This window comes from Monodelphis domestica, chromosome 7, assembly GCF_027887165.1.
Source record: "Monodelphis domestica isolate mMonDom1 chromosome 7, mMonDom1.pri, whole genome shotgun sequence".
Lineage (NCBI taxonomy): Eukaryota > Metazoa > Chordata > Mammalia > Didelphimorphia > Didelphidae > Monodelphis > Monodelphis domestica.
The window spans coordinates 41454831-41471888 of NC_077233.1; the positions used below are offsets into that span (position 1 = coordinate 41454831).

Here is a 17058-nt window from a genome sequence, read left to right on the forward strand (position 1 = left end):
TCCCTTTTGGACTCCCTCACCCTTAATCTCCCCTTAGTTTTCCTTCTCCCTTACCCTGTTGGATAAGATAGAATTCAAGATTCTAATGGATCTGGATGTTCTTCCCTCTTAGAGTTGATTTCACTGAGAGTAAGGCTTAAGTAATACCAATTAGCACTCTTTGCCTCTCATTCTTTTAAGAGTATTCTTCCCCTCCCCTTTCCATATGTATCTTTGTGTGACAAAGATTATTCTATTTAATTCATGTCTATTTCTTCAAGTTTATCTTAGTATCATCATTGATTCCCCCTCCCTTTTTCTTTGTTTTTTCCTCCAAACCATGTCAATGCCCCAATATTTCCCAATGAGTGATTCTTCTGATTACTCTATTAATGTATACAATTTTTGAAAGTTACACATAACATTCCCCCATATGTTTGTATATATAATTTGATCTAATTGTAGCCCTTATAGAAGAGAGTTTGAATTAAAGAAAAAAAACACTTTTCTTTTTTCTTTCATATTTACCTTTTCATGTTTCTCTTGCTCTTTGTGTTTGGATGTCAAACCTTCCACTGAGTTCTGATATTTTCTTAGCAAATATGTGAAAATCTTCTATTTTGTTGAATGCTCATATTTTCCCCTGGAAGTATATAGTCAGTTTTGATGGGTAGCTGATTCTTAATTGAAGACCCAGTTCTCTTGCCTTTCTGAATATTATGTTCTAGGCTTTTGTGGTCTTTTAGTGTGCCCACTGCTAGGTCTTGTGTAATCCTGATTTGTATCTGAAGTTTCTCTTTTTATCTTCTTGAAAGATATTCTCCTTACCTTGGAAGCTCTTGAGTTTGTTGATTACATTCCTGCTGGTTGTCTTTTGGGGATTTAGCAAACAGGGTGGTCTATGAATCCTTTCTATTTCTTTTTTGCCCCCTTTTATGAGAATATTGGGGCAATTCTCTTCGATGATTTCTTATAGTATGGCATCAAGATTTTTGTTAATCTCTGGTTTTTCAAGTAGACAAATGATTCTCAAATTGTCTCTCCTTCCTCTGATTTCCTGGTCTGTCACCTTGTCAGTGAGATATTTTATGTTTTCTTCTAATTCATTAATTTTTTGACTTTGCTTTATTAATTCTTGCTGTTTTGCAAGATAATTGTCTTCCACTTGCTTAATTCTGGTCTTTAAGGACGGGTTTTGCTTTTCAGTTTGGTCTGTCCTTCTGTTTGAGGCTTCCAGATGTTTCTCCAATTGGGAGTTCTTGTCTATCAGACTGTTGACTTCTTTCTGAATTTTTTCTGATTTTTCTTGCAAGAAGGTCTCCATCTTTTAGATAAGCTGCATTTTGAGTTCTTCCAGAGTTTGTGGATGATTTCCTTTTTTGGGGGTATGATTTGATTTAGTATGAAGTTCATCCTCTTTTTCCTCTGTAGCCTAGGTTTTACTTCCGTAAAAGTTTTCTATAGTCACTTTTTTCCCTTTCTTCTTGGAGGGTTGATCTTGGGCACTATGAGCCATCCCTTTGGTGGTTTTCCCTTTCCTTTTTAGTCTGAGGTTTGAATGAGATGGGAAGGTTTTGGTGCTTTTGCCTCAGGCTGGTTCTTCCGCAGCAACCTTCGCAGTTTGTTAGGAAGCCCACCCACGTGGTCTGTGATCTCTTGTCTCCTGTGCGCAGGAGTCTCCTGTGAAACCACTCTGAGGGATAGTTCCCTGGTAGACCTTGTCAATTCCCAAGGACCTTGCCATGCACCCCACTCTCTACTGCAAGGAGTGAAGCTTTTGCCTCAGGCAGTTTATAGAGTCTCCAAGCTGTTTGCAATTTGCAAGAGTCCCCATGGTCCATGTGCTGTCCAGTGTGCAGGAGTCTCCTATGAAATTGCTCTGAGGGATAGTACCCTGGGAGTCCTTGTTAGATACCAAGGACCCTGTTCTGTCCCCCCATTCACTATAGAGACATTCCTCACTCACTCACTGTCTCTGGTGAGTGCGCTGGTCCCTACTGTGGTTCTGTAGGTGAGGTGGGGGAGGATAGTTCAGGTAATGTTTGGGTGCGAGCTTTTTCTCCTCTTATATTGTCGAAATGTTCAAACCCCACATACCTTCATTTCTGTGCCCTACTTTAGAGTCCCTCTGTTCTTCCAAAGAGGAAGACTACCTCTTCTATTTTGTTGGGTATTGGGGGAGAGGAAGCAATTTGCATCTAGATTACAGCCATGTTTAACCAAAAGTCCCATTTTCTTTTGTAAACTTGGCCATGATCCACTGTGAGAGTGTAAATGATTTTCCCAAAGTAACACTTTTTATAAAGAACAATAGTACAATAGGTAATGCACATTCAAGAAGTATCAAAATCCCCAAAGTTATAATAGCCAATTTAAGGACAATGGCAAACATACCCACTATCATTAGGATTCACATGATTCTGTTGTATAACATTTAAAAAAAAAACCCTTTAAAGATAATGTATACTTGTCAAAAGTTTTTCAGTTGTAGGAAACTTTTGACTTTGGCTGAGATATTTTCTATTACAGCCATCATTACAAAAATGTGGCAGAGGAGCCTAGAAAAAAAAACAACTCTGAATTGTTGATGTTGGGTCTAAAAACTTTTCCAATAATTTAGATCATTTTGGTGGAAGGGTAGATTAAGGTGAAGAGTTACAAGTGAGAGATGCTCCCTCTTAGGAGATAGCCACAGGTACCACACCCTAGGAAAAATTTCCTACGTCCTCTGGAATGAGACTCTTATGTTGTATACATTCACATTTTTACAAATGTAGAAGTGGGGATATATAATTATACTTCACTTCAGCTACTAAATGGAACTATTTCCTGTTTTTACAAATAACTCAGAGATAGGCAAAATGATCAGTCAGTTGTATCAAAAAAAAATAAAAAATCATGTCTGAAGACCCCTTAAAATCAATTTTAGATATTTAGCTCATTAATTTTTCCAGAAGTTGTTAATGAGGTTGATGGAGTCCATTCTTCATCTAAAGACTATTAACAAAATCAAAATGGAAAAAAAAACAATGAGTTTTGGGATTATACAATAACATTTTGTTCAGTATAATTATAAGGAAAGGTAGCAGAACATATATAAAAGCTAAAACACAGTACATTAAAATGATTCAGTATTGGTCATATTTATCAGTATTGATTATAGTATTGATCAGATTAACATATGAACTTAAAACAACAAAATTAAATCTTAAAGAAAATCATCATTAAAATACAATGAAATACAGAGACCTTCATGAAATATTGGAGTCTGAAAAGACCTAAAAATTTCACCTACAGACTTGTTAAACTTCCTTTCTCTATCCATTCAGATTCCTTTCATCAGACCTCTGGGATATTCCATAGTGAGGGAGAATTCTTTGCTGAGCATGGTTTTGAGGAATCCCAAACTGAATGGATCTTAGAGACTGGGCAGGCCCAAGTAGCAAGGGGTTATATGGAGATAAATTTCTCCCCTGAATCTCAGGCAAGATAATTGAAAATACCAGTGCACTCAGGAATGGTAGAAAGAAAAAAATATCCTAAAACTGGAACTCTTTGAAATAGGCAAGGTGCTGCTTTTTCATAGAGTGCACCATGCATACAATTTTACTTCCTGTTTTTAGAGTAACTTTCTTCCCCTTTCACGTAGAGGTAAAACACTAGGGAGAAGTTTTCTTCCTCTTCTTGGACAGGGATTTTGGAGGCTAATTTTTGCCTAAGGAAAATACACCCTGGTTATTACCAGCTGCCTGGAGAATGGCTCCAAGGACTCCTAGTTTTTTGGAGGCAGGGTCAGCAACAATGGTTGGGGTCAGAATTGGGACCCAGAGGTGATCAGGAGATCAGGAGGAGGTTCAGGAGTAGGAGCAGGGGCAGGAGCAGGCTTTATCAACAACAACAATGCAAGAGGCAGCAGTGAGGAACAAGGAACAGAGGTTCATGCAAATAGGATAGGAAAATGGTTTATCTCTTCTCCACCAAAAGCCTCTGGCTAAGTTCCTCAAACTTAAGCAGCTGGGCCAGTAGGGAGGAAAACCAGAGAAAAAATAGGGACAGCAGAAGTAAGGCTCCAAAGAGAGTTTGGAGTTCCCTTGGAGTTTGCAGAGGTGGGGAGCAGGGGCTATAATCTGTGACAGAAGAAATATGGCTTAATTTTTTTTATTTAGGCTATCTAAAAAAATGAGGAAAATTGAGAAGTCTTTCTCTAACTAGTCATTGCCATCAATGTAAAAATTAATATTAAATCTCAATAATAAAATTATTATGATTTAAGTGATTTAATAATGATCATTAGAAATAAAGGAATAAAAAGGATATATTTTTTTAAAAGCCACATGCCCATTTTGGATCAGCCTATTCAAAATCTCTGATCTTACAATCACTATTCTAGTGACAGGGAGTAAGGACTGTGAGATTTAAAATGGTTGTGGAGGATATAAATTGTGATAGATATAAGAGAGGGTGAGTAAATTTGACTGCAGAAATATGTTTCACTACAGTGTCTTGGGTTTTAAAATCAAATATAAGGTGGTCGCCAGGGAAATATTCCCAATTATTCAAATACCCAAGTCAATTGGGTTTTATAGAGATTTTAATTAACAATACAATGAGTAATCAAAGAAAGAGAGAGCGAGTAAGAAAGGAATAAGTATGAAGGGCCTCAAGCCAACATGGCCTAGACCTGAGTCTTGAAAGAGAAATCAGTCAGTTTTTTATAACTCACCATAAGATCTGTCTAAGTAAGGATTTCTAATGACACCAGGCCAGCAGCATCTCAGCTGCTTTCACCAGCTCCCTCCTCCATCTGAATGTTTCAGAATGACTCTCCAGCTCTTCCCTGAGCTCTTATTTTTAAGGGCAAAAATCTCCTCTGTCACCTCCCCTAAGTCCTTACATCTACCAATCACTGTAGATGTTTCTAAAGGATGGCCCATTTTTAGTCCACACCTAAGAAGGTGTGGATTTTTGAGTAATTCACACCAGGAAAGCTCTGAGTAAGTTTTCCAGTTCTTTGATCCTTGTAAATTCACAAGTTGCTTGACCTTTATAGGTACTTAGCTTAAGAAAAGTATGGGTTTAAGTACTTTTCATTGTTCAGAAAAGAGTTTACAACTTTATCTTCCCTTAGGGCAGACCCAAGTAGGTAAAGTAGAATTCTCACATTCCTGCTTTAAGTAGAGTTCACTGCCCAAATGGGGAATGGTCTTAATCCAATCTTATAAAGTAGGGTCTGGGAAATTTTAAGGTTTGCAGGACCTAAAACAGGCATGCCCAATGAATTTATCCCATCTAAAGTAAGTACGTAATGACAAGAAGTCAGTGGGCTCCCAGGAAATGTAGTTCTTTTTGAAAGTAACAGATTTTAAATTATACAGAATGTGTGTTGTATTTTATCAATGGCTTTTTCTGCAGATTGAGATAATCATTTGATTATGTTCCTTGGCAGAGCCCTTGTCCTTGTCTAATTTTGATTTTTGTCCATTAGAGACATTTTGTTATGTTCAGAAGTAGGGAGAATCATGAAATTCCTTCTAATCTATGGCCATCTTAGCCCAGAAGTCTTACCTTCCCTTTTAGAATCAAAACTATAAATTATTGCTAAAGTAGAAGAGTAGTAAGGGTATGTACAATGACTTACACAGAATCCCTCAGCTAAGAAGTGTCACAGGCCATATTTGAATCCAGGAATTCTCATTTATTGATCTGACTCTGTATTCACTGAGCCACCAAGCTACCTCAAATGTAATTGCCTTTTAATTCTTTTTATTTTGGGGGGAGTATAATATATAATGAGTATAATATAATTTAGATATATAGATATGAATATAATAGTTATGTAAATAAATGGATGATTCACATCATGTGTTGGACATATAATAGACACATACACACAAACATAATCTGAGCCCATATTCTAAAACTATTGATTAGGTGTTTGTCAAGTCTTCCTTTTCTCTTCTGTCATTCCCCTATTCTCAGTTGCCTCATGCTAACATAACCAAGGTTATGAGTGCTAAGGATCATCAATCCAAAGATAGTAGTCTCCTCATAGATAATTTATTACAATCTACTCCTCTTACATAAGAGGAAATTTAAGTTCATAGGGGTTAAGAAAGGTTGTAAACACATGTTTCTTATAGGGCTATAAAGTGATTATGGCTAATTTGTAGTCCTAAGGTAAAAGCAAGAAGAGTTCTAGTAAGTTATATACCCTTAGCCCTGAGTTTTAAAGATGAGGAAACCGAGGTCCAGAGAGTTTAAATGAGTTGTGCCTAAGAATACAGGTATGAAGTAAAAAAGCTGGTATACTAAGGCAGGTAAATACTATTTCCAAGTTTCTGAGAGTGAACAATGAATGGTCAAAATAAATACCTCTCTGTCTTTTTCAGAAGAAAGAAAAATTGTCTTAGAGGTAGGGAAGCCTAGCCATCTTAATAGAGTATAAAATGTAATGAGATATTGAGGTACTTTATTTCTCTCTGATTCTAGTTATAGTATCTCTCTATATATACTGTTATAAGACTCCTAATATGTATATTCATACAATTCTCTGTGAAAGACTGTCTCTTCTTCTTTATGCTTTTTAGTATATGTTATTATTTATATATTTATTCTATTTCTATTTTATCATTATATATTTACATATTTTATTATATTTATTTATACATTCTATTCATATTTTTCATCATTATGGTCATGGTCAATTTCATCATTCATCCATAATTAATTAATTTATGCTCTTTCTAAAGAGACACAAGCACATATATGTACACATATACACAGTTATTATGATAATCTCAAGTCAAGTTAGAGAGGTGATATATTGAAGGTGCAGGCACAAGAGTATAAGTGGTGGACAATATGCTATATTAATAATTGTCAATATGCTGGTTGGCTTATGTGTTTTCATGAAGGAATTGGCCAATTGGTGGTCATCCATTTAGTAGTGGTCAATATGCTCATTTATGTTTATTCATGAATGTATACACAATTATATGCATAGTTATATGTAGTTTTTAGATAAGTATTTTTTAATTATTATACATATATTGATACATCTGCTTACATGATTTTATTGGGGCTTGGGTATATGTGTGTGATCTATACACATATACAAACATGCATATATGTATACACAATCATTTATACCTGCATGTGCATATAAAAAGTACATATGTATATAAATAGGTATGTATACATATTCATATATATAGACTCCCAGAACCAGACTTATATATAATAATAACACATGCATCGTTATATTAAACACATATGTATTCATAGATTCACACCTACCACTTACTTAAATATATATCACATTTATTTAGTAAATGTTTATATGTGAGTTGTACATGATTATGTATGTTTATATATGTGTAATATATAGACCCATATATATATATATATATATATATATACACATTTCATAATGTTCTATAATGATAGTTACTTAACATATTCTTACAAAATAGTTTTTCTGAGTTTGCCTCTGCTGCTTAGAAGGGAAGATTATTCTGCTTAAATGGAACTAGTTTCAGATCTTTAGGAAAAAAATAGTCCCTAGAGAGAGAAAGGATTAGTTCCAATCTGCTTCAAATAAAAACTCTTATAAAACCATCCACTTTCCTCTCTTTTCTCTAATTTCATGATCTCATCAAGCAACCATCTGTAAATTGATTTTCTGAGTGTGCTTATCAACTTAAGAACTCAAGGGAAGGAATACTTTTTGCATCCAACCAGTTGTGATTCGCAGTCTTGGTATATCTTCCTTCTACTACAAAAAAATAGAGTTCAAGTAAAATTATATATTCTAATTACTCCTGCATAATACTCCTGATCTATGAAGATAATAAGATATTTCCTTTACCTTTCATAGCTATGCCAATACACCCAAGTCTTGAAATTCTAAATAGACTCCCTAAAAGGTTTATATCTCCTATTTATTATTTTTTCAGAATTGTAAGTATCAAATACAATAATGCATGTGAAATGCTTTTAAAGTTTGAAATACATTAATATGAGTCAACATCTTCATCCTTGTCCACATCATTTCCTTGTTTGTTGCTTTTCGTTTACATATTTTCCCACTATCCTTTTTTTTACTTTGGACTTTATTTTAGTATTTGGAGGGGTTGGAAGCATTTGAACTGAGCTACTATCTTTTATATCTTTCTGCTGCTTTCACAGCTCAATCTTTTGAAATGAAAGTTTTCAATCCTTTCAAAATAATGTGATCTGGGGTGAGGTTGTTTCACTACTTCAGTATGTTCTCTGAATATGCCTTACCAGTTTGGATCTTTGGCTTATGTGTGGTCAAATTTCTGGATTTCTTCTGTACTCATTCAAAATTAGCCTGCTGTGAGCATTTGCAGGTAAATTGGTACTAAAGAGGGGCCTTCCCCTTGTTTTTGGTTTCCTTCCTTGGTTTACTTCATTGTAGTCCTTTAAATTAGAATTAAATGCCTACTCTGATCTTGGCATCAGAGGAACACAGTTGTGGTTCTGGAGCTTATTTTTTGCTCTTTACACAGACAAAAACCTTCATTCCTCAGGATCAACCACTCCTATCTGCCCTTTAATAGTGACCCTGATATTGTACAGTACACTTTTCAATATATGTCTTGAGAGTCTTCCAGTCTATTTCTAAAAATATTTATCATTAAATGTCTACATAGTTAATAATTCACCAAAATGTTTCCAATGTAATAGACACAGTATTTCAATAGAGTATTTCCATCTGTGCATACTGATGGCAATCTCACTTATGGTCAATGTGCCAATTTTGTTTTGGTACTGCAAAAATTAACCCAAATATAAACCAAGATCTTCCAAAAACTACTCAATGAGTTTTCCTCATGATAATAACTCCTGACTTTTTTTTTTCTTTATAAGTAGAATAACATTTAAAAGAACCTTGAGAATCACACATCCCCGAAAATATTTGAAAAGACATCTAACCCATATCACTATCTTTCTTGGGTCTTAATACGTATTTTTCCCTTATCCTGTCCTCCATTCCCCCACCAATTTATTCAGTCTGAATTAAAAGCAAAGTATTATACACTACTTTTTGTGGGCATTCTAATGCCATCTCATAGAATATGCCAGATGCATAGCATCATAGAATACTTTTCAGTCTTGCTTATTCACCTATGGTGAAGTTATAAAATGTTTTCTTCAGTATATACCTCAATAGAAATATATAGTCTCAAACCCTAATGACAGTTTAGAAAACTCTATTTACTTGAGGTTTCTTTTTTTTTAAAACCCTTACCTGCCTTTTGGGAATCAATACTGTGTATTAGTTCCAAGGCCCAAGGCAGAAGAGTGGTATGGGCTTGGCAATGGGGCTCAAGTGACTTGCCCAGGGTCACACAGCTGGGAAGTGTCTGAGGCCAAATTTGTACCTAGGATGTCCCATTTCTAGGTCTGGCTCTCAATTCACTGAGCCCCCCCCCCCCCCATATGCTCCCTTACTTGACACTTCTAATTAGTTCTTGAAATTTTCTTTTCCATATAGTCCATATAATCAAGCGAATATGTGTTCAGATTTGATCCTAATTAATAACAACTAACATTTACATAATGTTTTGTTTTGCTAGATGTTTTACATGTTATCTCATTTGATCCTTTCAACAACTCTGTGATAGGTGCAATTACTATTCCCACTTAGCTGTTGAGAAACTGAGCCTTAGAGGTGTTAAGTGACTTGTGCAAAGCAATTTCACTAATAAGCTAATCAATTGGGATCTGAGCTCATTGATTTCTCACTCTAGTTCTACTACACCACTTATACTAGTAAAAGACATGCTTTACCAGGGCAAGACCACTTACTTCTACCACTCAAAGATATAGATAAAAATCATTGACTGGGTAAATAGGTAGTTTTTATTAGAGAATGGTAAGGAAAATATAGCCCTATGCCTACACTCACTACTTTTACAAGATCAGAACACTAAGAATATTATTATATCTTTAAATAAAGTTTTGTTTTATTTAACATGTAAAAATAGTATAATAAATATAATCAACATCAAAGGAAAATTTTAAATCATGGTCCCCTACAAAAGCAAACTGGGTTAGAACATAGGAAACCACAATGAACCATGTATGAGTCTACTTAGTTACTGTCCTTCATACTTTTAATATCTAAATGATATCATTGGTAATGTACTAGTGGGGGATCAGGAACCGAAGTTTGAAAAGCCCTAAGAGAGAGAGGGAACAGATAAAAGGGAATACTACTTCCTCTCTTGGGTAGAACTGCACAAGGGAAGGTTAGAGATTTGATCAAGGTCCAGAGCTGAAAGGCAAAGAGGAAATCCTCTTTGGTCTGTTTTCTGTTTTCTTCCTTTGATAGATATTATCTTAATCCCCTTAGTACATTAGAAGAATACAATGTTCATTACAATGTTCATTAATAAGATTAATAAGATCTATTTATTCTTTTGGTATTTAGCAATGGTAGGTTTAGGAAAGAGGGAAAATTAGGAAGTCCTTAATTCTTTTTTAATCTAAATTCCCTTTAGGGGATGAGGGCTCAGGTCTGGGGACCTGAGTCTCTGAGGATATTATGGAGTTGGGTTGTTGTATTTTTCCTGATATAGAGAGAGCTATACAGTTATTGAAGAAATCAATGGAAAATCTTCTTGGGTGGATAGTCTCTTATCTTTACCAAAGGGAAAAATTCTCTATCACTACTGAGGAAGGGTGGCTAATCTTATTTCTTCAGACAGGTGAAAGATCACAGCAGGTTGAGCTCAGCAAGATGCTACTCTCCCTTCTGGTTCAAAAGAGAGAAAACCCCTTCTCCAACAGTTCATCTGCTTTGCTTGGCTAGAGTTTTTAACCCCGACTCCTATTGCCAGAAAAATTCCATTTTCTTCCTGTATGAGATTTCCTTGTAGACCAAGTCCTTGCAGTGCAACTGTACCTCTCATCCACAACTCACCCCTTATCTGTAGTACAGATTCAACCTGACATATGTACCAAAATCCAGTACTTACCTTCTTAGTTATAATTCTATCCTATCTATTCTGTAAATATACTCTAAATATTTCTCCTCCCCCCAAAATAACAAACCTTAATTTATCTTATATAATAAATCTCCTAATCTGCCTAATTCTTTCTATGTCTAACATTATGATTATAGGAAACTAGCAGGTGGGAAAGTATTTTAAATACATGGGTATTTTCAATACAGTAACAATATTATAACAGTGTAACACTCTCTGTAACAATCTAAGTTTTCTTATTCCAATAAGCAATTACGAATTTATAACTATGAAATCATGTGAACTTTTCTAACATCTAGAGTATTAATAACTTTTCATTTTAAAAAATCATATCATAACATATGATATTAATCTGACCCTAGTCTAAATCTAGTTCCAAACTTCCTTGATCTAATCTTTCCATCTGTTAATAATTAATATATTCATCTTCCTATGCTATTTGTTAGTATGTTAGATCATTAGTATTTTACATGTGTACAAGTATTCTTTTGTACAAATATTACATATATACATAAGTCCTGTCCAGAAGTCATTCAGACAAGAATTTTTGTATTTTCTTGCCTGCATGAGTCCTGCAGAAGCTCAATTGTAAATTATAAAGTTCATACAGGTTGATCTTATCAATGATGCAACCAAAAATATACCTGTCAGTGTGTAAAAGTATTCATGTAGGGGGCAGCTGGATAGCTCAGTGGATTGAGAATCAGACCTAGAGATGGGAGGTTCTAGGTTCAAATCTGGCCTCAGACATTTCCCAGCTGTGTGACCCTGGGCAAGTCACTCAACCCTCATTGCCTAGCCCTTACCACTCTTCTGCCTTAGAGCCAATACACAGTATTGACTCCAAGATGGAAGGTAAGGGTTTAAAAAAAAAGTATTCATGTACTAATTGCATGTTCTCTGATAAGTGTAACATACAGGATCATGTATGTGTGTAAGATTATCATGTGCAAGCATGTAAGATTGATTTTTCTTTTCATGTGCATGTAAGTAAAATTGAATTCTTCTTGTTTACATGTATCACACTATGTACATCTTCATGTATGTGTATATGTAATATATTTTCCCATTTTATTACAAGTATATTTCTCTTATATGGTTTGGAAATTTGGAGATAGAAGTTTTTTTTTTCTCTGTTGTTGTAGTCATATAGTCAACATTTTGTTGTTGATCTAGCAGAGATATGTGATATTACACGGAGATATTTCTTGATATTCTGATTATTGTATGCAAACTTATCTGTGCAGTGCTTTATTCTATTTCTTCTTCCCTCTGATTCTTCTCATTTGTAGGAGCAAATTCAGTTATCTCTAGAGCATTTGGTATTTTTTCAGATTCTGGTATTTCTCTTGCAGTCTCTTCTAAATTTCCTTCTATGTTTTCTGTTGTGCTATCCTTATGGGCATAATGATGGTTAACATGAGAGGCATGGTGCCACTGATCTTTGCCTATTACTTTGATGGATGTAGGAGTAGTTAATACTACATCTAGTGGACCATTTCATCTAGGCTCAGTAGGTGTATTTCTGACAAAATTCTTCACATACACTTTATCATCAGGTTTGATATTATGCAGTGAGAAATCTAGTGGTACTCTCTAAACTAATAATCCTAGATTCCTGAGTTCTTCTAGCCTATCTTGTATTTCTACCAGATAGGTATAAAGTTGGAATTCTCCTCTTAGCATGGATATGTAAGATGGTTTAGCTGTCCATCCATGCCATAATGATTGTCCATAAAGAATTTAGAATGGGGAAATATGAAAATCTCCTCTGGGTCTGGTTCTAATGTGGAATAGAGCCAAAGGAAGAACATCTGTCCATATTAGGTGTGTTTGTGTACAGATTTTTCCTATGGTTGTTTTTAACTCTTTATTCATCTCTCCACCCATCCTGAGCTCTGTGGTCTGTTGACTTCATGTAGGCTACTCTTAATACCTAAGTTCTTATCTACTTCTTACAATATTTGTGACGTAAAATGAGAATCCCTGTCTGAATCAATGACATCAGAAATGCCATATCTGGGAATTATTCCTTCAGTAGTGTTTTCACTATTATAACTGTATTATTATTCTTAGCTGGATATGCCTCTATCCAATTAGTTAGATGATCCACAATTACAAGTGCATATTTGTAACTCTTATCACTAGGCATATTAATGTAGTCAATCTGTAAACACTGGAAAGGTGTATAACTTAAAGGTCTTCTTCCAAATGCCTTGTTCTTGAAATGACCTTGATTGAACTTCCCACATATATCACATACCTGGCAAACTCTAATAGCATTTATAGATATCCCTGCGGCTGTCCAAAATCTTCTGATTTTATCTAACATGGATTGAACTCCATAATGACCTTTGGAGTGACTCATATTATACAGATGTTGATGAAGCTTTTTGGGCAGTTTGGGCTTTCTTCCTCTGCTAGCCATATTCCCTTTGCTAATTTGGCTCCTAGGTATTTTTGCCATGGCTAAATTTCATCTCTGCTTTTGTAATATCATGCTTTTCCATAAGAGAAAGTTTCAGAACACAGTAAGGACCATATATGGCTGCATATCTCGCTGTCACATATGTCAACCCTGTTATTCTCCTGGGATATGTTGTCATTGTTAGAAGTATGTGTCTTGCAATTTATCACAGCTACTTCATGTCTTTTGATTCACACATGTTGGATTTAAGTGAGGTCGAACTGCACAATATAGTTTGACTAATATTCTCTTCTTTTGAAATTTTATATGGGACCAGATAGTTGGCTCAAAGGATTGAGAGTAAGGCCTAGAGATGGTTTCAAATCTGACCTCAGACACTTTGTAGCTGTGGGACCCTGGGCAAGTCACTTAACCCCCATTGTCTAGCCCTGCCACTCTTCTACCTTGGAACCAATACACAGTATTAATTCTAGAATGGAAGGTAATGGTTTAAAAATTATGCAGAATTCTGATTAACAAATAATGAAGAAAATATTAATGATATTAACTAGCTTGTGAGATTCTTGAGAAAACCGTTTCGTGTTCATCTTTTTTATTTCTGAGGGCAACTAACAAATGCCTTATAAATAGTGAGAATTGAATAAACATTATGGAATGAAGAATATATTTATCAATGGATTGATGAATGATTAGAGAAGTGTAGTGAGACTCAAGTTAAAAAATGTAAAATACTTTTAAACTTAAAGATACATATCAAGGCTAATTAATAGTATTATTTTATTTTTATTGTTATTAATTGTTTGTAGACTTCAGTTGCCAGACTTCCAGCTTTATGTTTATCATTCCTCGAACCATCTATACTTAAAAAAACTTAAGTTTTGTTTATAGAACAATGTAGGCAGGAACTAGTAAATGTTTAATGACTGGATTTTCAAAAAGGAAATATATGTGTAAATACACACACACATATCACTTTTAAGATAAATATGAACACATATAAGTATATACATACACAAATACTTTTAAATTTAAGTTGCATCTTCCTCCCAATGTCTTGTTCTGTTGAATTACTCAATCTAACAATAAATCAAGCTTTGATTTGTAGTAATTATTATTTCTGAAGTGAAAAACCTGACTTAGAATTTTATAATCTAGTAAGAGCTGGCCCCAGCCCACCGAATCCATATAGGCTCCTTTTTTCTTTGCCCTTATGTAGTTTGGAAGAAGAGTCAATAACAAAGAAAATGGAGTCTCAGCCTTCCAGTCCAATCAAGTTTGGGAACAATTTCCTTGCCTTTAGGGGGGTAAAAAACCTTAACTTATATCATAGAAGATCCTGGGAGACATTGTTCCTAGCACAACATCTAAGAGGGGAAAAAAGAAATAAGACGTCTTCTGAATCAACAGAGGAAGGCTGAGATATAAAATGTTTAACCAAGTCATATGGTTTAGGGGCACCAGGATGTATTCACTAGATACCAAAATTCTGAAGTGAGCTTCTTTTTCTCATAGTTGAAAAAGGAAAGAAGAAAATAGATAAATAGAAGTACTAATACACTTAAAGGACAGAAAAAGAAATTGTTACCTTAAATAATGAATATAGACTGAAAAAGGAAATGGATGTCAAGTAGAAGTTGAACAAATTGTTGTAAAGTATGTTATCAAAAGGTAACAAAGGGGGGAAAGCATAACTGGACTTAAGTATAGAAATCAAACTATACAAGTATCCTCCATAACATATTCCTTATCATCATAGCAGTAGTATTCCTGAAGTGTTACAAAATTTGACAGTAGTTAAGCTCATCTGAATATAGAAATGTGATGGCACCCGATGTTTTCTTTTTTGTTATTTAATTGATACATTTAAATGTACACTTTCATCTTGGGAAGAAATATTAATATATTATTTCCTATACATATATGTTTACTTGCATAGATACTAAGGGAACAATATTTTAGCAACTATCAAAAGTAAAAGGTTATATTTATACATGAGATATTTTATTGGCTTTGTTCTTTAATTTTTATAGACAGTGGAATTCTTCGAGGTCCTAATTTTACCCAAGAGCCACAAGACTTGATATATTCTTTGGGTGTTGAGGATTCTGAAATCATCTTGAATTGTGCAGCCAATGGTTATCCAGTTCCAGATTACAGGTAAAGCTCAAGTCTTCTTTATTATGATCAATGACAGTATTTCTGCATAAATTGATGATCTGAGAGGGACCTTATATAAAGCTTTATATTCTCTTAGAGTAAAAGAGAATTCATGCTAGGCAATGAATGTGGAGATCCTATTTAATTTCTCTTTTTACTTGGATAATAATGGAGGGAAAGTATCATTAATATATTTGGAATTATTTGTGAGACAAAACTATCACTTTATTGGCAAAAGCTTACTAATATTTACATAGCTCATTATAAGTATATGAATCCTGATATGGTAACTATAATTCTCAAGAACTCTAATACCAGTACAAGTCTTGGAGGTGGATGGGAGAAGTAAATTAATAAATGATACATTTTAGGAGTTTTAAAAGAACTTTAGAAAGGAAAGCCATTTTTTATTGTTAAGACTATGCCTAAGCATCCAAAAATAAATGGAATTATCCTACTTTAATAACATAAACTTGATAGGTTGATTTGAATTATTAGGAGATTTATGGGAGAACAGGATCTAATTTTTGAATGCAGAACATCTCTGAATTCTCATTGAGTTGAATATTTGTGTGGTCACAGATTGAAAAATGAAGTGAATTCTTCACTTGCTCAAGTAATTTTTGTTTATGAATTAACTTGAGACAGTATGATATAATGAATGAAGATGAAGTCTCAGAGCCAGGAAGAATTGAACTACAGGTTTTCCTCTGATAAGAGTTGGTGTGTGACTTACCAAAGCATTTATCCAGTCAATGCTCTGGATAGTTCTTCAAGATAATATGGTAGAGGGAAGATACCTCTCTACATTGGCAGTAGGAGTTCCTAATATCAATGACCTCACAAATTGACTCCTTCCCATCCACTAAATTCCTAGAATTATCTCCAATTCTTCAGTTCATGTATTTTGTAACCCTGTTCCCCCCCCCGAGGAGTAGTCAGTCATTCAATAATCATTTATTAAATGTCTCCTATGCATCAAGCACTGTGTGAATTATTAGAAATATGAACAATTAAAAAGAAATACACTCTGAACTAACTTACTGATCTTACAGTTTATTGAAGGAATATAACATAAAATCAATCTGAAAAGGTAGGGGAAAGAGAAATATGGGGAAGAAACTGCCTGGTGTTGGAACATAAAGAATCTACTCTAAATAGAGCAGCTAATAGGAAATGAATTGACTATTCTATGAACCCCTTTAAAGTGGAGACATTGAGAAAAGTTCTCTTCCCTCAAGTCCTCCAATCTGAGGTAGAGAGAATAGTGAGGATAATGAATATATATGAGTATCAAAGATCTTGTTATCTTGCAGGATGATGGAGCATGAGAGCATGATGTTGATGAAGTCCAGTTCAAAGATTGCAGCTGATGGAACATAAAGATTAAGTGAGGGGCCAAGAGTATAGGTGTTCTTCATTTTAGAAATGGTTATTAGAACAATTTATATTATTCATTAGAAAAGTGGGAAGATCCTT

At 34.5% G+C, this 17058-nt stretch overlaps 1 protein-coding gene across 1 annotated transcript in view; it reads left to right on the forward strand.

Annotated features, from left to right (window-relative positions):
- Positions 1-17058, forward strand: part of CNTN6 (contactin 6) — a 493040-nt gene that overhangs the window by 199984 nt on the left and 275998 nt on the right. The window contains exon 3 of the mRNA XM_007500105.2: positions 15453-15579. Within this exon, the coding sequence (XP_007500167.2) occupies positions 15453-15579 (127 nt within the window). The remainder of the gene's footprint in view (positions 1-15452; positions 15580-17058) is intronic.